At 44.5% G+C, this 26,412-nt stretch overlaps 1 protein-coding gene across 1 annotated transcript in view; it reads left to right on the forward strand.

Moving 5' to 3' along the window:
- The window catches only part of sdk2b (sidekick cell adhesion molecule 2b), a 238,338-nt gene that overhangs the window by 149,517 nt on the left and 62,409 nt on the right, over positions 1–26,412 (forward strand). The window contains exons 2-4 of the mRNA XM_078290678.1: positions 10,625–10,784; positions 20,386–20,492; positions 23,383–23,530. Of these exons, the coding sequence (XP_078146804.1) occupies positions 10,625–10,784; positions 20,386–20,492; positions 23,383–23,530 (415 nt within the window). The remainder of the gene's footprint in view (positions 1–10,624; positions 10,785–20,385; positions 20,493–23,382; positions 23,531–26,412) is intronic.

A 26,412-nucleotide genomic window follows, 5' to 3' on the forward strand; every position in this document is an offset into this window, starting at 1 on the left:
TGAGCAGTCCACGACCATTAAGTCATTATCATCAATTTAACAGTACAGTATAGAAGTACAGAAGACCTGAATGGCAAGGTGCATTATTATAATTTTTTTTATAATATAATAATATATTTCATTTTGGATCCCTGAACACTTATGAATAGCCATGCAAGAGAAGCGGTAGGGATGCACTGATATGGTTTTTTGAGGCCAATACCAATATCCGATATTTTCCCACCCATATCGGCCGATACCGATATTAATTTTTGCAAGAATGTTGCTACAAATGTAAGTGCAAAACAGGCTTTTCAGACATGTCTATCTTAAGATAATTAAGTGGTTTTTAAACATAACACCATGTTAGGTTTATTCTGTTGCTAATTTTACAGCTGTATTAAGTGACACACTCCTAGAAAACAGTCACAAAAATGTCAATTCCACAACTGTCCAAATATCAGGAGTAAAAATAATATCGGACCGATACCCTTTCAAAGCCGATATCGGCTTTCAGTCTGCCGATGTATCAGTGCATCCCTAGAAAGCGGCATTAACATGAGGGGAAAGGAAAGCCAGGGTCATTGGCAAACCAACCGTGATTGCTGCTAGAGAGCACGGCAGGAGGTCAGAGGAAAATGTATGGTGCTAGGTAAGAAGGAGCTAATTGGCCCGCTGAGCAGTGAAAGCAGCCTCATCCATTCCGTTGGCTTTATTTAGACATGCCCTTCATTAGGTGAGGACAGAGGGGACAGAGCGATGATCACATTTATCCCAGGGGGGCTTACAACGTGTGTGTGTTCTGCGTCTGTATGTGTGTGTGTGTATCGAAGGGATGTAAAGGGGGGTGGCGTCTTCTTGTTTGTTTGTATACGTCTTTGTCTCTGTGTGAGCGTCGGAGGCTGAGCCGACACAGAGCCGACAGAGATGGGGACGAGATGGATGAGGGAGGAGCGTGTGTGTGCATGCTGCTCTGTTTCTGTGAGGACTTTGTTAAGAACCCAGCGGGGGGGGGGGGGGGATGAGGAGGGGGTGACATTCCCTAGTGAGCGTCCACCTGCTGTCTGCATGAAAATACACATGCCTGCATGCATACACACACATACGTGCACACACAAACAGACAGAGATACACATGCTCACAAACACACACCCACATCCCACTCATGCACATACCTGCGAACATGAACGCGCAGACACACATACACAAATGAACACACAGCGATGCAGATATTCACAGACACACACAAACGCAGCAGAAAAGCACATATGCATTCACACACACACACACACACACACACACACACACACACTGGATGAGAAAACGGTGTGCCACTACAGCAAACCATATCATAGCCAGTGAGAAAGGTAGTGAGAGAGAATGGCTCAAACAGAAACCGAGTAAGAAACACTCGAAGAGACCAAGAGGAAGAGTGTGTGGGCGCACTGAGAGAGTGAAGGAGGGACAAAGAGCATTCTCAGACAGACAGGAACACATGTTAAAATTGCATTCATTGAGGTATCTAGATTCTTCCTTTTAGCCACTAACCAACTATATGTGGCAATAGCAAAAGCTGACTAAAAAGCCCATTCCAGTCCATTAAAAGCCTTCTAACAAGGCCATAGAGTGTAATTGTTTTCTCACATACTCCAGAGTGAACAAGCGCTGAGCCAGGAGAGATGGTGGATAATGGCCTCTCCTTCAAACCTCCTAAGTTATCAAACGCTCCATGTATTCACCTGCACTAATCACCCGCACTAAGTGGCAATTTAGACAATTATCCCCCAAATTCCCCTTTTAAAGTAAGTACTATTTTGAATTAATTCATATTATCTCATACAAAGGCAGTCATGTGTGCCCACGCTGTTCTTGTAAATTTTGTGTGATAATAGTTCTTCCAGTTTAGCTCTTAAAGAACTGAGCAATTACAAAAAGGAATCTGAAGGTACCGAGACTATTTTGTAAGTTTGAAATGTTCTATCACAAGTAGAAATGCGGCTTCATGTCATCTGTGGTCATCGTTTTGTTTTTTTTCCCGGAGACTAAATGAGACTAAAAAAGAAGAGAAAAACAAACATCTCAAGACCAAAAAACTGAATTTGTGAGCATATTGACTGGCTAATTAAGAATTTTTAGAATACCAACACACTATTTTTGAATTCAACATGCCTTGCATTGCAGGGTTTTAGGAATGCTCTGGAAACCTAACAGTGCAGAGCTTTAGATGTTAATGCAGTAATTAAGCGGCCCATTCTAATCTTCCTGCGAGCCACCTAGGGATCCCGACCCTCGGATTGTGAATCACTGGTTTATCTGATCCTCTCTCTTCTCCTTTCCAGTATCTGTCTACCCATATGTTGGTCTAAGCATAGTGAAGTAGAGGAGGCTTTACCCACCTGGGCTGGCAGAAACCTGTCTGATATAAAACTGTAGTATGCATCAAACTAAAACAAAAACAGAAACAAAACATGAATTCATTGATTCTTGTTTATATTCCTGTTTCTTTTAGCCAACTTTTTTCTGTATCCCTACATTACTGGCTATGTAGTACTGATCTTCACACCTTGCTTTCAGCGTTACGGGCAGCAGCTCCATCCAGCGACGTTGTTATATAATGAATGATGGCCAAGTAGTGTGTGAGCGGTGTGGTCTAGCGGCAGACATGCCATCACTGCATGAGCAACACTCTCTCTGTGCATTCCCACCGCAGACTCAGTAAACTCAGCTGGATTTCGGACATGCACGGTGTGTCGCATTTCAATTATGAAATCCGAGTGACAATTCCACAAACACCTCGTTTACGACACCTGTGTTTGTGTGCTCGTGTGGGCCCGCGTCAGAGTGCGCGCGTGCGTGTCTGTTTACTTTTCTGCCGCCTCTCTCGCTCGCTTCCTCTCTCCCTACGATTCCCCCGCTGTAACCTGCCCATACATTATTGAGCACCGAAGAACATTGTTCCATGACGTTAATTTTTCAACAGGCCGGGGGCGGACTGCGGACACACCCCATCCCTACGCTGGGGGTTAGTTAGGTCGCTGATGCGTGCTGTCTGTGAGTGTGTGTGTGTGTGTGTTTGTCTGTCTATCCGTGTGTTCGTTTCTTTCCTCTGACTGCGCTTGTCTCCTCGTACAGCGCACGTCAAGTCTCTGCCGGTGTGTACACGTCAGAGTGCAAGATTGAAAGTCCGTAATAACCTCATACTCAAATCCCCGGTGTTTCTAACACACCTTTTACCATTTTAGATTAAACTCCGACTCCTCGCTTGTAGACTTCTTTTGATCTCCTTCATGGCTGTTTTACCTGATGTAAAAATCCCTTTTGACATAACGGATGAGCGCTTATGTAGAAGTCTGGACAGAGGAAGGGGGCTTTAAGTCCTGCCTGTCTTATATAAGGACCTCAGCGTGTTCTGGTGAAGGTTATCTGCTGGGATGTTGCATGCGGGATTTTCAGCCATATGATCCCGACACGTGGGACACTTCTCGGCTTTATTGTGTCCCATAATGCCGGAATTGATTTGCCTCCATAAACATAATGGCATAATATGCTCAGCGTACTGTGCTCCACGCTCGACCACTGAGGAGATTTTTTATTTCTGGATCTTCTGGGAAATTAAACCAGCTTGCTCATGAGCAAACACACACACACACACACACACACACCTACACACAAACGCACATACACACATTTGGAGGAAACAGGCGATTGCACAAAATTAAAAGGAATGGAGCAGCACGTATAGACACACTTAAAGTAATCTTTTTCTCATTTTTTATTGTACATAGTCTCTCCCACACGCGCGCATATCCGTATTAAAAGTTTGTCTTTGTGCAGCACTGTTTCGTGACATTAGCTGCTTAGCGTAGCTTTGCAAGACATTATTGGAGGCGGGGGAAGGATTGCTCTGGGGTGAGTGATAAAGGTAAGCATGCACGCAGAGAGCTTAGCCTGTCGCGACTAAAGGTTAGCCCATAGATTTACGAGCCGCCGTCCCTCTTGGCCCGGGCTGTTTAAGGAGGTAGACGCTTTTAATGTTTTAGCTGAGCTGATTGATTGCGGCCAGACATTCCTATCGTATCCCTACAGCGGAGGAGAGCAGAGGAGACGAGAGGAAAGTGCTTGATGTCAGTTTATGAAAATGGTGGGTCGGTGATTCTGATTCCCCTCTTCCATATTAGCATGCCGGCCATGCCCCGCTAACTCCTGCTCACGTTGTCTTTCCTCGCACTGATCTACCAATGACGCACCATTTGGCGTCCCAGATTGACTGAAATCTAATGCTTACTTGGAGCAAAGTCAAGATGCCAGAGGGGAAGAGCAACTTCAGTTCTATGGTGGTTCTATGGTTCAATTCTATCACAACTGAGGTCAGCCAGATCCACTAGGTAGACTAAAAACAAATTATCTACTGTAGAAATAAAAAAAAAAACCCTACTCTCCTCCCTGTGACCTCAGCAGGGTTCCGGTCATCTTCCCCCCCCAACCCGCTGGGAGTCGCCCTCCCGGTCGCTGTGGAGGTCTCATGGACCCGCGGCTCTGTAAGATGGCCAGCTGAACCGAACCAGCGAGGGCTTAGCAGGCCAGCAGGGGGAGAGATTAGTGGCCGGCAGCACGGCCTCATGGGAAATGCAGTGCTACGGAGGAGGAGGAGGCGTCACTGAGCCATGAACGGAACAAAAAGGCCTGTCAGTAATAACCTGGAGACTGGCCAGAAGCTGTGTGTTAGGGCAAGATGTGTTTGTGTACATGTGTGTGTGTGTGTGTGTGTGTGTGTGTGTGTGTGTGTGTGTATGTGTGTGAAGTGAACAGCCGATCGGTTCTATTGTATATGTCGATGAGTGCGTTATTGTGCTTGTGTACTGTGTATGTGTGTCGCGGACAGAGGCTGGTGGAAATGAGCAGCTGGCCTTGCTCTGAGCGTCTCTAAGGGATGAATGAAGTGCTGGTCACCACACACACACACACACACACACACGCTTCCACCCAACCACATGAGACACACACGCACACATAACAGACACACATGAGATGTACACGCACAGATCTGCGCTGACACACATACTTTGGCACATTTTGGAGCTTCTCTATTGCCCGTCCTGCACACACACACACACACACACACACACACTCTCACACACAGCGAGAGGGCCAGGCCAGTGCGCTAAATAAAGACAGACAGTAGAACAGATTTTCACACCCAGCGGGGCCATTAGCAGCTCAGTTAGACCACCAACAACCTCCCATCCTCATCAGCATCACAAACACACAAACACACACACACACACACACACACACAAACACATGAATGTGCATACACACAGAAATGCCCATACATACATATACACAATCAACACAATCATGCACTCACACACACACACACATTACACATTTCTGACTAATATTTTGTTGGCTCTGTCTGTCAATGATAATGAGCCAATTTTGCAGTTCAGTTTCGTTATACAGTAAGTGTGAAAGTTATAGGCATGCACCTGTGTGTCTTTGGCTTCTTTATATGTGTGTGTGTGTGTGTGTGTGTGTGTGTGTGTGTGGGGCCCCCAGGCCGCAGCTGAAATATGTATGCTGTGCCCGGGAGCGCTGGGCTCCTGAGGATTGAACTAGGAGGGAGGTTGCTACTGGCTGCCACTGCAGCACCACGGCCTTCTGGGAACTGGAAAGTAGCCCAGTGTGCGTCTACTGCCTGTGACGGTCTGTGAATACCCAGCAGTCTGGCTCGCTCGCACTAGCCTACACTCGCTAAAGCTGCGAAAACACTTCATCTGCACTGTGCACTTGAGTGTGTGTTGACTGTGTTGAGCTCTCAGACATATTGAGAAGGAGTCAGGAGGTGCGTTTATTGACCAGACACGATGTTACTCTCGATGAAAATCATAAGAGGCTATTTTCCCAGCGACCAACAAGCCACATAAGTGATTAAGCTGGTAAGATTGATTCTACACATCCAGCCACGATTCAGCCTACAGCATCATACTGTAACAATGTAATTTCTTTGCACCTTTTTGTCATCATGAAAAAATTGCAGACAGCTATCAAAGTACAGCCTCTGTTTTAGTTCACACATGCATTATCCACGCTAAAGTGGCATAAAACAAACACCTGCATTGCATTGCAGTGCATCTGCAGTGTTACGATGTGGTGTTAATGGATTCTCTCATTTGAAATGACTGAACACTTAATCTGTTGAAAGCAACACATTGAACAGATTACAGTAAGTATGATTGCAGTGTGGCTGTAAAATACCGACAGCTTTCTGTCTTCAGCACCATTTAGCATCTCCAACATGACCAACAAGTGAAAACGAAGGGTTAATCACAAAAGATGCAGACCCAGCCAATTGTTATAGCTAAAATGCTTTAATTTCAACATTATCTCCTTGTATTGTGTTGGATAGCCTAATTGTTTTCACTAAAATGTGGTCTACATCTTGTTGTGTGCAGCCGTCCTTGACCACATTATTCTTCCCAATTATTTATACTGTATTTCCATTTTTATATACTGCATGTGTTTAAGTGGGACGTTCGAGACTAAAGACTAATGGAGTCGGTAATAATGGAGAATATTGAGGCTTGTTTTGACCTTTGTAAGGAGTACTTGGAGGGAAGCAGGAGAAATGTCCCCAGCTACGGCCCCTGTTATTTTAGAAATGAATTCTCAAAGTTCTTTTCAATTATGAATGCTCACCCCAGGGCAAGCATTTGTACCTGGCACTGTTCTCATTAATGAGAGAGCAGATTTAATTGACTGTGTGCTGCAGACTTGGTTGGGAGCGTCCGTCTGACACACTAACCTGTACGCACATCACACACACACACACTACGACAAACACATCTACGCCCCAGCTAGGACTGGGGCCTCGGGGAGCATCCTCTGGCATGAGATGTGCTGTATGCAGATGAGGACCTCTATCACACAGTAATTGCTTTGTATTGCACAGGCACCACGTAGGCACACAGTGGAACCTTGAGTGGAGGTTGGCCTGTCTCTCTGTGCATTGGTGGGACCGTTCACATTCACTGGAAGTGCATGAGAACACGTTGCCCTTGGCACAACTCTCATTGTCTCTCCGTGTCTGTGCGTTTCATGTTATGGCAGTGGCATAAGGCGGGTAATATGCTCCCCTGCGGGAGGCTGCTTTCATGATTAAATAAGCCTCATTTGTCATAGGTTGTTTGTAGTTTACTGAATGCGACGTGTTTTTTGTTTTTTTTCAGTGCTTAGTTTGCACCCAACACTTTGCTTAGGCCTTAGGGTGAGGTGTATTGGTTATGGGATGTTCTCAATAGCTGGAATGTATCTAGGTGATTAAATCTTCAATGAGCTCAGTACTATAGCCATTGTCTCCCTATGGCACCCTCAAGCGCTCCTCCTAAGCTCCTACTTCAGAGAAGCTCCTACTATGTGTCATGGTTGCAAATGACAGCAACATAGCTATGAAAGCTGTAAAGAAACAATTTGTAGTTCTTGCTGTATCTTTCAAATCATTTCAGTAATTCATTTGGTAAAAGTCGATGTTCTAAATTTGATTTGTTTTCCTCCATTAGACTTATTATGTGTGTGTAGGTGTACTCATAATTGTGACCTATTTTGGTCATTTCATGCGCACTCTACTTGTATATATGATATTCCTGACAGCACTTGAAGGCATCTTTAAGCCATCATGTATCCCCACATGTCCCCGAAGCTTTTTTCCCACTGCAGGGTGCTGATCACAGTTAGATATCATCGCGGTGGGACTAACAGGCCAGTCTGTTGAGCTCTCATGGACTCCCTAATGAGAAAGAGGACTGGAGATACTCATCAGTGATCAATTTATTCTTTGGCCTAGTACAGAATAGGCTGTTTTCCTGTTTCTAAGGGTGTATATGAGTGTGTGGATGAGGATGGGTGTGTGTATATGTATGTGTGTGTTTGTATGTATACCCCTCTCTCTCTCTCCCTATCTTTCTCCTTCCCTCCCACTCTCCCTCGTTCCTCCCTCTCTCTTATCTCCCCATCGTAGATAAAAGCACGGCGCACATCACCAGGGAACAATTAGTCTCGGCCATCTAATCAAATCGCTATTGCGCGTCTCAATCTCCCTCATTTTCGCAGCGTCTCCTCCTCCTCTGTGCCAAGCATAGCATTAACCCACAATGCACTGGGAGGAGCCCAGGCACTCCTCCTCTAAAGGCGCCTCAGACTCATCTATTTTACATACATTACATCTCTATTTTGGGTCCGCTAAGCCCCGTTCCTGCTGTGCTGCTCTCTCCTCTCTCATTTTTCGCCTACCTCACTTAACCTGTGCTTCCCGTTTTCTTCAGTTTCATTCTGTATTCTTTACACTGACAGAGGCTTCACTTCACAATGTGTCTCATTAGCTGTGTCTTCGGTTCTACTTTGTATGCTTTTGCTGTGTGTGGAGGCTTTCTTCATGTCTGAGTAGCTTAAGGGAGAGGATTTAACCCAGTATATCACAGTGAGGGGTGAAGATTTCTAACTTAAAAATGCCAGGTGGGAACCTTAGCTGGATATGATGGATCAATATTGCATGATATTATATTTAGTCTCTTCTGTTTACTTGTATTTGTTGTTATAAATATTTATTCATAGGGGCTGGCCCACAGGTTTACACGCTTTGCTCAGGTTGTCTGTAAAGTCTGCAGCCAGACCAAAATGCTGATCATAAATATGCATCAAGCAACTGGGGAAAATTATAAATATTCATCGGTGAGTTTAAATGTCCTGGCGCCTTACGCACACTGTCATGCAATTTTGAACAACAAACGGAAATCCAAAGTTCCCAAGGCTTGTAATTCCCTTCGATTTTCTTCATCATGTACCCTCTTTGGTACCATGTTGATAACCCCTAGATCTCTTTTTTGTAAAGGCAAAAGTAGTATTTTTAGTTCGCGTCAGAAACTGTCACTACCACCGATTTCACAGTATTATGTTATTTAGAGGATCCTCAACATAATAAGTTAAAGTGATATTTCACTCTGCTACAAAGTTTTCATTTTTCTGTGTGCTTACCTGCATTGACTTGGGTGCTTCTGACATAAGCTTTCCCCTGGAGTGTAAATTCACTACTTGTTTTTTATCAATAATTTCAAATGTAATTTAGAACAAAAGACATCATGATTACAGGTGAGTATCAGTTGTTGATCACTAAGGTCACCTGTAATCTTCATATGAAAACGTACATATGAAAAAGTACTGAAAACTAGATATAATAGAAAAGACATAAGACACTATCCCTTGTGCTTTTAAACTAGAGTGAAAACCTATGTAGAAATCTGTCTTGGATGTTAGAAGAAAGTGGGGTTGCCACCCAATCATTTTTCATCAAATTAAACGAACGACACTTCCAGAAGGCTCAATAGTAAATATGAATGTGATTGAAAGTGAACTATGCCTTTAAATCATCCTTTGTTCGTCCTCTCTCTCTCTTTTTACTTTCACCCCATTTTGTCCTCCCCCACTCCTTCACTCTTATCTGTCTACCTCCAGCGGATTTGTAGAACTAAAATAGGAGAGCAAAATATCAGCACTATAGATCATTTTGACAGTTTAATTTCAATGCTTGATTATCAGTCAATTTGATAATTATATTATCCAACCATCCAATTAATTTGTTCTATATTTACAATGATCATCAAGTAAGCTCTCCATTTTTGTATCATTTATCAAGGTTGAGATATTGAAGCCATGAGGGACCTTGACAGTTCGTGTGTGACCCTACTTGATTGAGATGTGAAAATTAGCCAGTGTGTGTGTGTCTTCAGTATATGCAGCACTGTTCTATATAAGGGTAGGTGCTTTTCCTCAATCCATTTCTTCACACTCGACAGAACATGTTCAAGAAACATACATGGAGAGAGCAAAAGACAGAGCGAAACGGAGAGGAGGCGAGAGAATGATGAAAGGATTTCATGCCTCCTCCTCAGCTGATATGCTCTCTCGTCTATTCTGTCTCGCTCGGGGAAAGTGGTGCGCCACGCCGATGAGTTACTCGCACATACACATACACAGAGCAGGAGACGCAGGACCAATCCTCCATGACCCGATGCCTCCGCTCCCTCCTCCCTGTCTGCCAGACTTCTCGGATCGCCAAGTGCAAGCAACAATGCATCACGTGAGATTAGGTAGCTTCTAGTGTGACACATTCACATAGGCCTATCCATCTGGAGAGTGGCAGCTTGGCGTTCATGTGCCGGTAATCACGGCAGATACCCAAGAGTTTGCTTTGTCTTAGGTGAGATCCCAGCATCTGACCATCTGCAATCTGTCATCCAGGAAGACGTAAGCATCAACTGTTGCTTTCTCATTCTTCAAGCTGTCGCTTAATGGGTTACAGTAGTTTGACAACTTGATGTTTGCTCAACGTCTTACGCCTACCTTAGTGGGATGAAAGTAAAGTTTACGAAATGAATTTGCTTCTCTCTCTCTTTTCCCTCTAGCTCTTTCTTCTTTCTGTTATGCTTTGTTCTGTGTGTTTGTGCGCGCGGGTTCATGGATGTGTGGGGTTTGAGAGTTTGTTGCTCAGGTGCTTTGAGGTATCTCTCTCATACGCTGGTTTCATACGCAAGATGTTTCATTAAAGGAGCATCAAAAAGCAATGTTTGTCCTTTGTTCTTTGTTTGTTCAGATGATGTGCCTCCCTACTTCAAGACGGAGCCGGTGCGGAGCCAGCTCCATCTGGAGCGCAACAGGCTGGTGTTGACCTGTATGGCTGAGGGCAGCTGGCCGCTGGAGTTCAAATGGATCCACAACAGCACCGAGCTCACCCGCTTCTCACTGGAGTACAGGTGAGGAAGAGCTGGCTCAAATCTGAATGAGAGAGAGAGAGAGAGAGAGATGCATTAATTGATTGATTGACTGATTGAATGATCAGCTCAGTGATTGGATTTGTTTGTGCAGAATTATATTTATATTTCAATAAAGAATAACAGGCCAGCATGAAGCATTTACAGATGCAGTATACAGTATGTACATGTTTCCAACAATAGACGTCCTCTTTTGCTTTCTCTCTCTCTCTCTCTCTCTCTCTCTCTCTCTCTCTCTCCTCTGTGACCTCCATCATTCTCTCTGGAGAGACAAAGAGCGAGGCAGAGGCGGGCGTGAACGAGTGTGAGGGCAGGAGATAAAGTGTCTTTAATGTTAACTGGAAGATCCTAATCATGTGGCAAACACTGGCCTTATCTCTGAGAGCGGTGTGTCTGCTGCAAACGTGTGTGTGTGTGTGTGTTTGTGTGTGTGTGTTTGTGTGTGTGTATACAGCGGTGTAAATGAAACACTAGAGCATTGAAAGAAAGCTAGTTGACACACTTCACTGATCTGGGACAAGTATATGGATATGTGTGTTCATGTGTGTGTGAGTGTGTGTGAGAGAGAGAGAGAGAGAGAGAGAGAGAGAGAGAGATATTCAATGTGTACAGTGCATGCATGCAATGTGTGTGTGCATGTATGAATGAATGTTTGTGCATGTGTGTGTGAGTGTGTGTGTGTGTGAAAAGCAGGGGGTGAACAAAGGGCCAACATCAGCCTCGTTGATGGAGCTGGGCCTTTCTCTTTACAATCTCCTGAGGCAGATAAGAGCAGAGTGAGAACAGCGGGGTCGGAAGGGCCGCCACGACCCACAGACTGCCACGGCAACGCAGCAGAGCGGGGCCGTATGTGGGACTCACACTGTCTGCCAGAGCCTCAGGGCCCCTGTGACTGCTACTGGGTGATGGAAGGAGTGACTGAGTGATAGAGTGGGTGATTAAGCAAGTGGTCACGCGCCAATCAGTGCGGGATTCTGTGCGTCTGTGTGTGTTTGCGCCTCCTCTTTGTGAGACAGTGTGTGTGTGTGTGTGTGCGTGCATGTGTTTGTCCTTGCATGTACACTACCAGTCAAAAGTTTGGACACACCTGATTGAATGCGCTATGCTTTTCATTCTCTTAAAGCCATTTTGATCTAAAGGCTTATGCTTACATGCTTGAAATTTGTTTCTTAGACAAATATAAATAGTGAAGTTGAAGCCTATGTATGGATTTATTTCCAAAGCCTTTGCCTTTCCATCAAGGCAAAGGGCGGCTACTTTAAAGAATCTGAAATATAAGAGATGGTTTTGATTTAATAATTCCATTTGTGTTCTTTCATAGTTTTGATTCCTTTACTATTATTCTAAAATGTGGAAAATAGTAAAAATAAAGAAAAATGTGGTGTGTCCAAACTTTTGACTGGTAGTGTATGTGTGTGACTCAGATGTGCAAGTCTGAATTTTGTATCTCTTGTATTTGAGCATGTCTTTGTATGTATGTGTGTGTGTGTGTGTTTGTGGGTTGGTGGGACTGCAGCCCCCCCCCCCCCCCAGGAGTGTATTTGAGAGAGCAGATCCCCATATTAATGAGGTTATGGTAAAGGTCCCCGGTGCTGAGTGCTGCTTTAAATATTGACACCATGCGACTTGACCTTGTGTCCTCTGGCAACCGATCAATACCTGTGTGTGTGTGTGTGTGTGTGTGTGTGTGTGTGTGTGTGTGTGTGTGTGTGTGTGTGTGTGTGTGCTCGGGCATTACTATTCAACGTGTAGGTGTGGGTGTAGGTGTGAGAGAGAGTGAGAGCGCTAGAAGGTGAGAGAGACAGAGTTTTAGTGATCTGCTGTGGGCAGTGCAGTGGAGAGTGCCACGCTAGGAGAGAATAGGCTCAGCATTGATCGCTGTCAAATACCAGCAACATCACTGTGGATCCCAGTGCCAGCCACACACACACACACACACACACACACACACACACATGTATACACATTATTTGGCTGGTATCCTGCTTTTTTTTGTTCCCAAATAATCATTTAAAAGATTTATCTCCAAATTAAAATTAATTAAGATCGAAGATAATATCCAATACAATTAAGGATGTTTGAACTCATCAGCCAGTGAATTATTCCTCCCACAATGCTTTAGATCCATTGGGCTATAAATACACAGTATAGCACCGCAGCCTCCTATCACATGACCAAAATCTCAGGGGCGACTACCTGGCGCGCCACCAGCCCTTACCCTGCAGGTTAACCTAGAAAGTTAATTAAGAGAGTTAATTATTAGCCAAACCCCAACAGTCAATTGTGTTTGTCAATCAGTTCTTGGCTGAGCTGGTTGGGAATGGCCTGATGCTCTGGTTCCCAGCCAATGGTAAACCTCTCACTGGTGCTGATGGTGTATTGAGACTGACAGACAGAGAGAAGAAATAATGCGAAATGAAAGTACATGTCACTGCGAAATGTAAACACCTATTCAAGACACTCGTCAATGCTGATTAAATTCATTCAAGTAGTTTGCTCTGTAATGCAGTCATAACAGAAATAGTTTCTACTCCCCTTGTAGGAAAGGGGATATAACAGTGTGACAGTTAGCATAATAGAGTGTCACATATGTCTGTGATATGATTGATGTCTGTGTTTAGAAATGTTGGTAACATGTTTAATTGTTTTGTATACGAAACCTATTTTTCACAATGAACAGTGAACTCATGAAACTGTCAGCAATAAGCTGACACAATGCTTGATTGGTTTTACCTGGGTATAAATGAGATTAACAGCTGCTGCAACTGCTGTGTGATTGTGATTCTGTGTGCATGTATCAGTGGTTGTATGTGTATGTTTGTGTGTGTGAGAGAGAGAGAGAGAGAGAGAGAGAGAAAGTTTATATTAAACTGTCCTCGCCCAAGTGTTTGAAACCCCAAGTACCAAGCCAGTGCATGACATGACTGCAAGACGATCAGTAAAGGAGCGCAAGTCAGACCACGTAGCCTCCACTCAATGTACTGTACTGGTTAAACCAAAAAAAGAGAAAAAGAATTAAAAAAAAAAAAAGAGGAAGAGTGGTAAATTAAACCGCAGCGATATTTCCTCAAAAGCAACCTTCTCCTCCCATTTATCTCTCTGTCTCTCTCTCAGCCTTCCCCTTTGCTCATCCTGTCTGCTTCGGTTTAAGCCAATAATCATATGTGAACCGCCACTGAGCAGCCATACTTTTTTTTTTTTTATTAACAGATATAATTTCATGGTGGCTCTGAACAAATTAACACAAGTTCAATCCAATAATATTCCATGTCTAGGGGGGGGAGAGGCGACAAGCTCGGCTTGCTAACGAGATGAGAGGAAGGAGGAGCAAGAGGCAAAGCTGTGGTCCATGGAAGCATGTTTCTGTGTGTGTACGTATTGTATGTATATGTGTGTGTGTGTGTGTGAGTCTACCTTATAACTACAAATATTAACGCAACATGTTTTGTAGATGTGATACATGTATTACACTTTTAAACCATTTTGTTTTGAAAAGTAACGCAATAAGTGGGTTCCAAACTCTCCTTGAAAGTATGTGCAAGCACTTATCCTGCTAAATTATATAGCCCACGCGTTCTTACAAAGCAGAACTCCACCGTTCTACTTTCGTCATTAGACATTGTATTAGACATACCCAGGTGGACAAGAAGTCCTTCGCAACGAAAAGTATACAAACATCTGTTCCACTCATTAGTTTACCCATATTGTTGTCCTACACAACTACTCTCATTTCCACAATTAGAGTCCCTGCAACGAGGCCGTGAAGAGCCTTTGCATTGTGGAGAAACAGAAAAAAAAAACATGTAGCACCACTCCACCAAATGTGGACAATATGCTTGAAAAAAAAACAAAAAACTCACTCCTAATAGAATTATATGCACCATTATCCAGAGAAAATGCCAGAAATGGATAGAATGTGAGAGAATACATTTTTACCATTATCTGCTATTATCTTATTATGTAATTGTGTAGGCGCACAGCTATTAAATATTTCCCCAACCCGTAAGCATGGGAATGTATGAGACAGTGTTTAATTGACTGATTGATTTAACTGAATCAAATTACGATCTCTTTTCCAAGGTAGACCTGGCGAACAGTAGCAGCACATCCAGAAAAACAAAGCACTTCATATAGTAAGTCGTAGACAAGTGAAGAAAGAGTGCAATAACGAGAAGTAGTGAGAGAGAGAGAGGGTGTACTTGGATCCGAGCATGTCAGCCACTGGCAGCCCTTGAACACCGGCAGCCAGCATCTCTCTCTGGATGACCTTAATGGATTCCCTTCTGTAACTAAAAACGTCCATTTTCTACCTCCCTGGCATTCTCCTCCACAGCCCCCAGATACAATAGATTTTTTTTTTCCCTTTCTCTCTCCCTCTTGCACTCACTCACTTCTTGTTGTCTCTTGCCGAGCGGAGTGAGCGAGGGTGAGTCAGAAAGTCTGAGCAAGAGAGCGAGAGAAAGGGAGAGGGAGAGTGGGATAGGGCATTCATTTTAGTGTGTACCTGTGCGTGTGTGTATGTATGTGTGTGCGTGTCTGAATAAGTTTTAGTGAGAGCATGCTGCTCCGTCTCCAGTCTAATTGCTGCTCTACAGACAGCATTATGAAGCCTTTGTATATACATATAAGCACAAGGACATCTGACCACATTACTTAGCCAGAACCTTCATCCTTTTGCATTAAGACGCCATTAGCTCTGTGTGTATAGTATGCTATGTTCTCTTCCACTGTATAAGTGCACCCTACTGTGACCGACTGTACTAGCACAGTATAGTATGTTTTGTGCTTTGCCCACAATTTGGTTCAGTATGGGTAGGATAGAAGCGTACTGGTGAGGCTCCCAAACATATTTAGTGCTGACCTACATTCAAAGGGTGCTGGCAGGGGTACACTCAGTGCTGGTTTCTGCAGGCTTCTCTCTGACACAAACAGACCCACACCTGCTCAATATTCCAAAGGAAAAGCAAAGGTTGCTGATATTGTATAATGAGCACAATACACCAGCCATACCATAGGATGGGTACAGGAGAAACCCCATATCTGTGCTTGTGTCTTAGATTGGTGATAGACAGTTTTTTGATGAAGTACATGGGCAACCCATCTACATCAACCCATATTAAACCCATATTAAAATGTTTCCTGGCACTAAAATGTTCTTATATGTATCAAAAGCGACAATATTGCAGCTGTATTACTGACTTAAGGACAATGATCGATGTGCAACTTTCTGAAGCAGAATTGGCAGGGAATATTTGCTTTGACAGGGTTTAGGATTGGCAAATCGGACAAAAAACACTATGGAGAAAAATGTTGTCCATCTGTTATGGCCTTAAGAAGGGTAGATAAAAAATAATAAACAGTTAGGAAGTACCTTGAATGCAAAAAGGGAAATTTTAATGCTCCATAAAAGCGCATAAATGAACAAAAACGCATAAGTGAGCAAGGGACGAACACAAAAAAGGCTCGTACATTATGTGGATACTTAGATAAAGATAGAACATATACCATTTGGAGCCTGTCCTTCTGGGCCTGTCCTTCTAGTATTATCCACTATTGATTTCCAGAAGCCTTGAAGTCGTCATTATCTGCCATGTATTGTGCATGGACAGTATTAAGAGAAGCACAGACTGGAATTAGAATGAGGACTCTTAATCTACAGAGATCAGAAGAGCTGTCAGTATGTGTTTGAGCAGACTTTGAATGGACAGCCTCTCAAAATATGTAGTCCAGTATGAAGAGGAGCTGCATTCAGTTGACTCATGACTTATAATGGCTTATAACCACCAATTCAAGTGAAGTGTCGCCGGAGCTTACACTGGCCGCAGGTATAAAGTTGCCATGGGAACACTCCCTATAAAGTGCACCTCAATCATCTCCAGCCATGGATTACGGTGTCGCCCTTCATCCCTGCCTCCCTCAATCTCACCCTTCCTCTATCCCTCCATCTTTCCATTCCTCCATCACCGCAGCCGTCCTTCCCTTCCCTGTCTCCCTTCCTCCTTCTCCGTCCCGCTTTATATCCCTCCCTCCTCCCTCCCTCTTTCTTCTGCCGTCTCTTTGTCACTCCCTCCATCCAATCCTTTTCTCCTGAGTGGGGCTAATTAAAGGGGACCTGACAGAGTGCGCTGTCCACAGGAACATCAATCAATCTCTGTCCAACATGGCGAGCCCCCGCTGACTCCCCCAACCTGCTGCCAGCACGACCAGCTCCGCAAAGGTTAATTGTATTCATTATATAAGGGACAGAGGGAGAGTTCGAACGGAGAGAGAGAGAGAGAGAGGGAGAGAGATGGAGAGAGAGGCGATGGATACTCTCTAAAGTCACCCTGAAGGTTCTGGCTCTAGAGCGAGGGGTGAATTCTCCACTGGCCTCTGCAAGGTTAAACTTGGAGCAGCGTCACCACCTGTCAGCTATTTCTCTCACTCTCTGCTTCCTTAGATCTCTCTCTCTCTCTCTCTCTCTCTCTCTCTCTCTCTCTCTCTCTCTCTCCCCTGCTCAGTTCTATCGGCTATATGGATACAATTAACACTTCTATGAAAAATATACCTTCCACCCTAACTCTGATGTGACATTTCCACTTCTGCTGCACCTCCTCCTTTTTTTCCCTCCCCTTCTTCACACATTCCGCATTCCCCTCATATCCTGTCTATCTATACATGCATACACACATACATGTGTTAATTTAGTTGATGGAATGCAGGAAAGGAGTCACACATCATTGATAGAGCCTCCTGATTAGTTGATTAAACCTTAATAGACTTTGCGCTAAAACTAATTTAGTCCATGCCCCCCCAACCGACCCTGCTGCTAATGAGGTTTGATACCTCATCATTTTTTGGTACGGCTAATAACAGCCTTCTACAGACCCGCCCGTTTGGCAGCACCATATACGTCCACCTCCTGTCAATCAAAGTTGGTTCTTGCCTCCCTGTCCTGCCCTTATCAATGTGATCAATGGCTGACCGCTTCTGTATTTAGAGTGGTAATGGTTATAGTTGCAGCCATTGTCTTTTGAGGTGGATGGTGCCATTCACTTAAACACTAAAGAGGTTAATGATAACGCTGAGGAGGATGATGACGACGATGATGATGATACCACCCGAAAGGAAGAATTTAGAGATTGAGATTCTGGCCAAAGCAGCGACTGAAAGGTCAAGCTCTGTCTCTCTCTCTCTCTCTGTCTCTCTCTCTCTGTCTTTCTCCCTTCTTCAATTCGAGAGGAAGCCCTTTCTCTCCTCCACCAGATGCCATGCCCATCTCCTTGTCTTTTTCCGGCCTTCTCGCTTGTCTCGCCCCTTCCTATCTCTTTCCTTTTTCCTCTCATTTTCTTCCCCCTGTCTGAGCGGATCTCTTTACCTTCTCCCAGTCTATTGTGTCTATTGATTGCCATCTGAGGTCAATAGCTTTTTAAAGCACCCAGATCGAAACAGACCATTCAACTATCTCCGTCCATTCTCTCGTATTCTCTCTCTTGCCTTCGCTGCCTTGTTTTACCGGACGTGTGTCGCATTGAACAAGGCGTTTGGTCGGCACGCTTAACCAATACTTGAGAACATAAATAAAAATTAGACATGTTACATGAGTGAACAGGCTGGGGACAACACACAGGGGTCATAAGGAGTAGCTTTGACTATAAATTGTGATTTACAAAGATTTGCAATATCTCTCTCTTCTTGGCAGGCATACAGTTTTTAAATAGCATAACAGCCTTACTAAATTTCCTTTAAGCAGCTTGTCGACACCTCTGAACTTCTGAATTTCTTCTCTTTGACTTCGTTTTTTGTGTACATGTGATCATCCCAAGGGTAAAAAACGTTTTTTCGTCAAAAGGTTAAATCAAAAGAACTTTTGAAATAAATTGCATGTGGTTACTATAGAAACCAACAGACCGTCGCTGAAGGTTACACTCATCAGACAGGCTGTCAGGCAGTGTGCTAAGCACTCTTGAGCGCACATTATGTGGGGATGTGACAGCAAAGATGACAAGACAATTTCCAGTGGCTACCGTTTCAACTCCCACAAGAAGTATTTATTTTAACAAGAATGTGCTGCAGTAGATTTGATTAAAATGAAACATATACAATTGGCTGTAATTAACAACTTCTGCATGTTGTACTGTCATTGTCTACATGTCATGAGAGCCACCGTCGAAATTGCCCGCCTCATGTATCTCCCATCGTGTAATCATCTAATAGTTATTGGAGAGCTGTTTAGAAGTTTTTAGAGATGATGGCTGGCCGACTGAGCAGCCTGGTTTGATCCCAATTTAAAGCACATCAGGCTGCCTCTCTTATTTTCTCACCATTCCAAATCCCTGAAATTACTTACTTTTGATTCAAAGTAGGCAAAAGCCAGACTGTATCCAAGTGCTACTGAGGTTATCTCTCACTATGCCCTGGTGTATTGCAGATATGGGAAACACACATGCACTTGTGGACACACGCATGCACACACACACACACACAAAAACATTGATCACTGATGAGTATCTACAGCAGTCTCTACCTTTAAGAAGCCAATAGACTGGATGTTAGTCCAATAGTGATGCTATCCAGCTAGAATCTACAAGCTGTTATGGGAGGGGGGGCACGTGGGGACAGTGTGGGTACACAAACGCACACAGCCACACGCACACACACACACACACACACACCCAGACACACACACATAGCCACAATGCAGAAATATCTCCAACATCAAAAGAGAAAAGAAAAAGAACTGGCAGTGTTCCAAACCTGAAATGAGAGCCACCTCGTTTTGCTTCCCTCTATTTCTGAACTGAAGATGCTGAGTTAGTACCACTTATTATTTTGGCATCACTCGGATTACCACAGCCAACCACAGGCTAGTCTACATACAGTTCATGACACACAGCATCTGTGCAAAGTGTATGTTACGCTGCCCCCACATGGTGAGGAGGCAATACTGCAGCTATACAGCTGGATGCTGAAGTCAAGGTCATGGGGAGAGTGTCAACTGCTGGAGACGTACCATTTCACCCATAGTACCAGGCGAGTGTGTGCGTCTGTGTGTGTACAAATATGTATAAGCACACAGGGTATTCTGATACAGGTGTTTGTTGTTTATGAATGTGTGTGTGTGTGTGTGTGTGTCTTTAGGGAGTTAGAGCTCCTCTCTGAGAGCTGGTTAGCCTCTCGAGAATCATTATCATTGGAATAAACAACGGCTAAGCTCTGATGTCCTCTCTGCCCTTGCTCCTCTATTAGATGTTCTTAACTGGTGATTGTGAAGTATGTGATGTTCCTCTGGTCTGTGTGTGCGTGTGTGTGTGTGTGTGTGTGTGTTTAACTGTGTGTGCACGCCTATGTGCCTATGTGCATTTGTGACTTTCCAGCATGTGTGTGCTTACATTTTTGCAAGTGTCTATGTGTATACACCCGACATAAATACCCCGTTTTAGTTCTACTTATGTCTTAATTAGTTTACTGGTTTATTTCACTTTAGAAAAATCCTCATCAGTTGACACTGCAGTGGCAGCTGATCTTATCTGATGTGTGTGTGTGTGTGTGTGTGTGTGTGTGTGTGTGTGTGTGTGTGTGTGTGTGTGTGTGCGTATTGCAGGTACCTGATCCCCTCCCTGGACCGCTCCCATGCTGGCTTCTACCGCTGCATCGTCAGGAACCGGGTGGGAGCCTTGCTGCAGAGGAGGACAGAAGTACAGGTGGCCTGTAAGTACAGTAGCACTGCTTCACTGTCAGTGGTTACATGTGGAGGGGGTGAAGCACATGGGTGGATGGCTAGATGGATGAGTGGAAAGATAGACAGATGGACAGATGAATAGACGTCAAAAGTTTGGACACACCTGATTGAATGTACTATGTTTTTCATTATCTTAAAGGCATTTTGATCTAAAGGCTTCTGCTTAAATGCTTGGAATTTGTTTCAAATATAAATAGTGAAGCTGATGCCTATGTATGAATTTCTTTCCAAAGCCTTTGCCTTTCCATCAAGGCAAAGGATGTCTACTTTAAAGAATCTAAAACATAAGATAGTTTTGATTTGTTTAACATTGTAGTGTTATCATAGTTTTGATGTCTTTATTATTATTCTAAAATGTGGAAAATAGTAAAAATACAGAAAAACACATATGTCCAAACGTTTGACTGGTAGTGTACATACACACATCTATCTACGTACATAAATACATAGGCTATCTCACTTAGGCTAACATGAAAAAATAATTAGGGGACTATTCATAGAGAGATACTGTAGATCAATAGAGAGGGAGAGAGAGAGAGAGAATGTGTGTGTTGTGTGTGTGTGTGTGTGTGCGTGTGTGTGACTGCCTGCAGAGTAAACAGTGTGCCCACGCTCTGTTTGGTGCCTTTGTATCAAGGACTGACTAGGGAGGGACAGATGCTGGCAGGGTGAAAGATCTACCTGCATCTCATTCGGGGCGCTATCTACCCGGACAGCTGTTCCACTCAGCATTCTCATTAGATTGATTGTCTTGCCGTGGTTGTTTTTAACTTTACTTCATTTCAATATGACCGCCGCTTATTTCATTCTCGCTCTTTTGTCAACAACATCTGTTGTTCCCTGGCGTAAAAACAGGGGGGCTCAGATGCACTGCGCTTCCCGTAAATTTTCAGCACGGGTCCGGGCCGCCGCAGCTCCCTCGTCTTGTTAACGAGCGATTACGGACACGCCGCCGAGGTGTCTGGAGTGGTGTCACGCTAAATCCACCACGCCCCCCCACCCCACCCCCCCGCCCCAGCCCTTCGCCTGCCCTCCCTGGGTATGGCGGGTTCATTGGCTTCCCCTTGTTCCAGGGACATGTGAGTGGATGTGACATGCCGCTGTACCTGACTGAACAATGCAGTCAACCAGGCGTGAGAGAGAGAGAGAGAGAGAGAGAGAGAGAGAGCGAGAGAGAGGGATGGGAGGGGGGCAAGAGAGGGCCTAACACTCCCACCGGTCTACTTCTTTAGTGTTGCACAAACACAGTGTCACTGTAGCCTACTGCCTCCTTCTGCAACTCCTCTCTCCTCCACCAAGCTGACTCTTTGTTGCTCCCAATGCTTTGTTTCTCTTTGTTCTCCTTTTCCCCCGTCTCCCTGTCTCTTGACTTTTTCTGTTGTCTGCCCACCACCGCTTTCTATTTACATTTTGGCTCCCACCCCACTGTTATTCTATTTCTCTCTCTTTCCACCTCTTCCCATTTCCATAATTCACTTCTTCTCCCTCATCAGTTGCCAATGAAGGGGTGTGGACGGTGAGACGGGGTGAATGGAGAATTAAGGACACCTGCAGAAGAAGATGAGATAGAGAGGGTGGAGAAAAGGGAAGACAGGGAGACAGAGATGGGGAGATATTTTTTGCAAGCCATTCCATTGAGGCAGCACAATTAGGATTGCAGAGACACACCTCTGAGAAAAGGAAACATGCCGAGGCATTAGAGATTAGAGAAGTGGAGGGGGACATCACATTGCCGAAACCGCAGATCAAAGTCGGGGGATTTGCACACTTCCCCGATTTTTCGTTTAAGCTAAGCACCACAGCCGCACCGCAAAGCCAGATTACCTTTTTTATTCTCTTTGAAAGAGAGCGAGAGAAATAAGATTGCCATCGACCACTATCGGGATGCACAGCCACTCCAACATCCCTAGTTCAAAGCCCAAACCCCGGATTCCTGCGTGTTTCAAAGATGTTATTATTTCTAAAGTGTGTTATGACTTAATTGAGTGTTTGATGTAATATTCAAGTGATTTTAGCAGAGTTTCCTTTGATTGTTCACCTTGACTTGACGAGGCAGATAGATGATGGAATGATGACTTATGTGAGACTCTCCTAGCCTCTTATGTAGCAAAGCACCGAGCTTTAGGCACTCAACTGTGACTTGCTCAGAACCCAAGTCTGCACTGTGTTCCTCTCAAACAACCTTGGAGGCAAACGACAAAAGGCAAAGTTGCTGGTTACAGTTCTCCTATAAAAGTCGACAGTCAGCATCAGCCAATATGATTGCATCAGAGGATTGCACAGCCAAGATTGAAGCAACGATCAAAGCAAGGCCTGACTGACGGGAAATCCTGAATAGTTCCTTAACTTCCCATAGAACTCACTTGCAATTAGACAGAGCGTAGAACACAAATACTGGGCCATTGGAATGGATGGAATGTATTAGAAGATAATAGAATAGTGGCAATACTGGTCATCTACTATATTGACTTCCACACACATTTAGAATGGGATGTGATGAAGATTGATTGCCATCGGTGCATACACACAGGAGAATATGGAATATGAATATGAGTCAATCCAGCGTCCCCTCTGTGTCCCTCAGTGAGTCATTACATCTTGTTTCCAGCCTTTCTCGCTGTACTGGAAACCATGGCAACTACTGTGCGCTGTCCATCAAAGTGGCTTCATATAACACTTCGGCACAGAAAGCAGATGGCGGAAGCTCTGCGGGTACAAAAAGTCAAATTCGAGAGAGAAAGGAGAATTTGCGCCTCTGACTTAACTTTCCCTTTCCTTTTCTTACTTCTTACTTTCTTACTTTTTGTGACTTTTGTTTTGTTTTTTCTCCCCCCCCCCCACCCCCGCGTCTTCCTGCAGTTATGGGCAGTTTCGAGGAGGGCGAACGCACCCAGTCGGTGTCACAGGGGGAGGGCGCCGTAGTCCCGGCGCCGCGCATCCGCAGCTTCCCCCAGCCCCAGGTCACCTGGTTCAGAGACGGACGCAAGATCCCACCCAGCAGCCGCATGTAAGTCCTTTTTGGCCTTTTGTGTTCCTGTCGAGTCGTTTCTGTGCTTCACTTTGTATTTGTGTTTGTGTGTTCCTGTGAATTATTTTCCTACGCTTTGTGTTGCGTTTGTTCCTGGGAGCCTTTTTAGTGCTTTAGTTTGACAGTGTTTGTTCCCACCTGCCGTTTGTCATTCATCTCACTGCTTTTTGATTAAGTGTTCTGATGGGGTCTGAATTTCTTTGGCAGAACAAGGGGCCAAGATCAAAATGGTTTTGGCACTGTGTGAAATAGAATTGCCCCATTGTTTCTCATTTTTATTTTCAAAGAAAAACTAAAAACAGCAAAGTGAAATTGCTTCCAAAGCTCCATCGCTATGGTGCGGCATGATCTGTATCATCATTTTGAGAGGGGTCTTATGCTCTCTTTGAGATGTCCTCTCAAGGCTCCTTTTACCTCAACTCTGCCTCTTTCTCTCTTTATCTATCTATGTCTCTCTCTCTCTCTCTCTCTCTCTCTCTCTCTCTCTCTCTCTCCAAATGGAGGCTGTGTTTCCGAGGTCAGCTATCAGTGTTTGCCAGCCAGCGGCAGCATCCATCCAGCACCATCAGCACCCAGTGGGGCTACCGAGCCCCCGAGCCGCTGACAGCCTCAAATGGGATTCTTGTTTTGCTTTCCCATTCTCTTCACTTAAAATGGAAGGGGGTAAATGGAGAGGTGGATTGGGAGAGAGGCACTCTCTCTCTCTCTCTCTGACTCGCTCTGCGGCCCGAGCAAGGAGCACTGCTCATTTTCAGTGCTATGATTGGTTCCAAGCGAAGGGTTTTGTTCCAATACGCTCAATGTCCAATCTTAGAAAAATTGAAAATTGAAAATGAAACTTAATGATACATTAAAGTTTATATATTTTCCAAAAATACAGATTGAACTGTCCTCAAGAATATTACTGTTTTGCACAATTTTCAAATGTTAGGCACCGCTTTTTACGAGCTGAAGCAAAATAAGGATAGATATTATAGCTGCCATTAGGCTACATAGCTCCAGTCAAGGTGACAGTGTTTTCTGATTGTTTTTTGGCTCTCTTTTTGTGTTAGGCATTTGTATTAGACCTTGTGTTCATAGGTGTGTGCTTGTGCGCCTGTGTTTGTGCACAAATCCATGTGTTTCTGTCTGTGCGTGTGGGCATTTGTGTGTGTGTGTGCGCACGCGTTGGAAGGCACTTATCCCCATCTCATCATGTCTGCATTTCTTCACAGTGGGAGGTGACCTTGCCCTGGGTTAGAGTGAATCTTTCTTATCAGCTACTCATCATCAGTAATCATACGCTGACCTAGAATGACAATGAGACAAGGGCCTAGACTGAATGGGAAGTGGAGGGGCCTAGGATGGCCGCGGGTAGGCCAGTCACTTGGGTCTGTTCCGTCTTGTGTAAATCTGGATTGCTTTTGGGTAGCAGTGAAGTTGTTGGATAAAGTCAGGCAACAGTCATCAGTGACTTGCAGAGCTCGGCGTCCGCAACAACAGCCGTCTCACATTCCTCAAGGGGAGCTGTGAGTAAATGAAGCAACCACCTATTTGGTATTTTAAGAGATTGCTGTTGTGAAGGCGAGTTGGAAAGTTTGGTGACTGTCCAGACTTTCTCAACTTCATCAATTCTTTGATGTTTTTTTTTTTTGAGAGCAAAAAAACAAAGAACATCAAAGAACAGCACCTGTTCCAAATTCAGACACTCTTTCAACTCTTTATTAATTCCACATTTCTCTCATTCACTCCCCTCCCTTTCTGTCTGTGTCTTTCTTCCTGTCTCTTTCTGTCTCTCAATTTCTCTCTCTTCTTTTGTCTATCTCTTTGTCTCTGTCTCTCTCTGTTTCTCTCTCTCTCTCTCTCCCTCTTTCTCTCTCGCTCTCTCTCTCTCCCTCTCTCCCTCTTTTTCCGTCCTTGCTTCCTGCCCTCTAGCTCTGAGCATGCTAATTTCATGCGCACTACCAAGGTCACTATGTGCAAATGAGCACCGTTGATAACAGGCGTTCTTTTTTTTATTGAAAATCATTTAATTGAATTTGATTTGTGCCACTGGCATCGGCTCTGTAGAGGCATCAAAGTCTCACTACTGCGGAGAGCAAGAGGGAGGGAAAGAGAGAGTTCTGCACCAAACCAACACTAGTAACCTTGATGAAGGCTGTCAGTACCAGCTGCATGGTTTCCCTAAACATTGTTGCAATAGCATTCTATGCCTAGCGCAAGGTCTATGGGAGTCAGGTGTACATATAATGCTGCACACCATTTCATCCTCACAATAGCCGGGCCTATTGGGGCCAAGCTACTGTAGGGAATGGCATTGAAGGAAGGGAAAGACATGCGGATAATGCGGTGGACTGCAGCCATGGTCACCATTTCTTCTTCCATTCACAATATCTCCATTACTTTTCCAATGTGTGCTTTTACCCCCCTCTTTCTCCTCCTCTCTGTCTCCCTTCTCTCTCTCTCTCCCGCTCCCTCCATCCCTCCTGAGGTGTCATAACTGTAATTTGCAGGCTCTCCAGGGTTCCCTCTCGCTGCCTCTCTCTGTGCTCTGCTTAATCACACCTCAGCCATAGAGGAGAGGGGAAAAAAAACACCTAGACCCAGAATAACTGCGGTAATCACCTCCAACCAATCTAACAGCTAATAAAAATGACTGTTGTGTGTATGCCGCTTCCTCTGCAGGCTCCTGTACTTCTGGTGCATTCCTCCTCACATTGTGATGACATTCACGTCGCGATCAGCTGTGCAGGCAGCTTGGGTCGAGTTGCTTCTTAAAACTGTGTCACATGGGGTACCAGCGGGTGTTCTTGCAGTCTGAGTTTCCCTACAGCAAAGAGAGGGCAGCAGACTGGAAATCACTCCACGGCGACACTGGTGGA

This window comes from Centroberyx gerrardi, chromosome 20 (assembly GCF_048128805.1).
Source record: "Centroberyx gerrardi isolate f3 chromosome 20, fCenGer3.hap1.cur.20231027, whole genome shotgun sequence".
NCBI classification, from domain to species: domain Eukaryota; kingdom Metazoa; phylum Chordata; class Actinopteri; order Beryciformes; family Berycidae; genus Centroberyx; species Centroberyx gerrardi.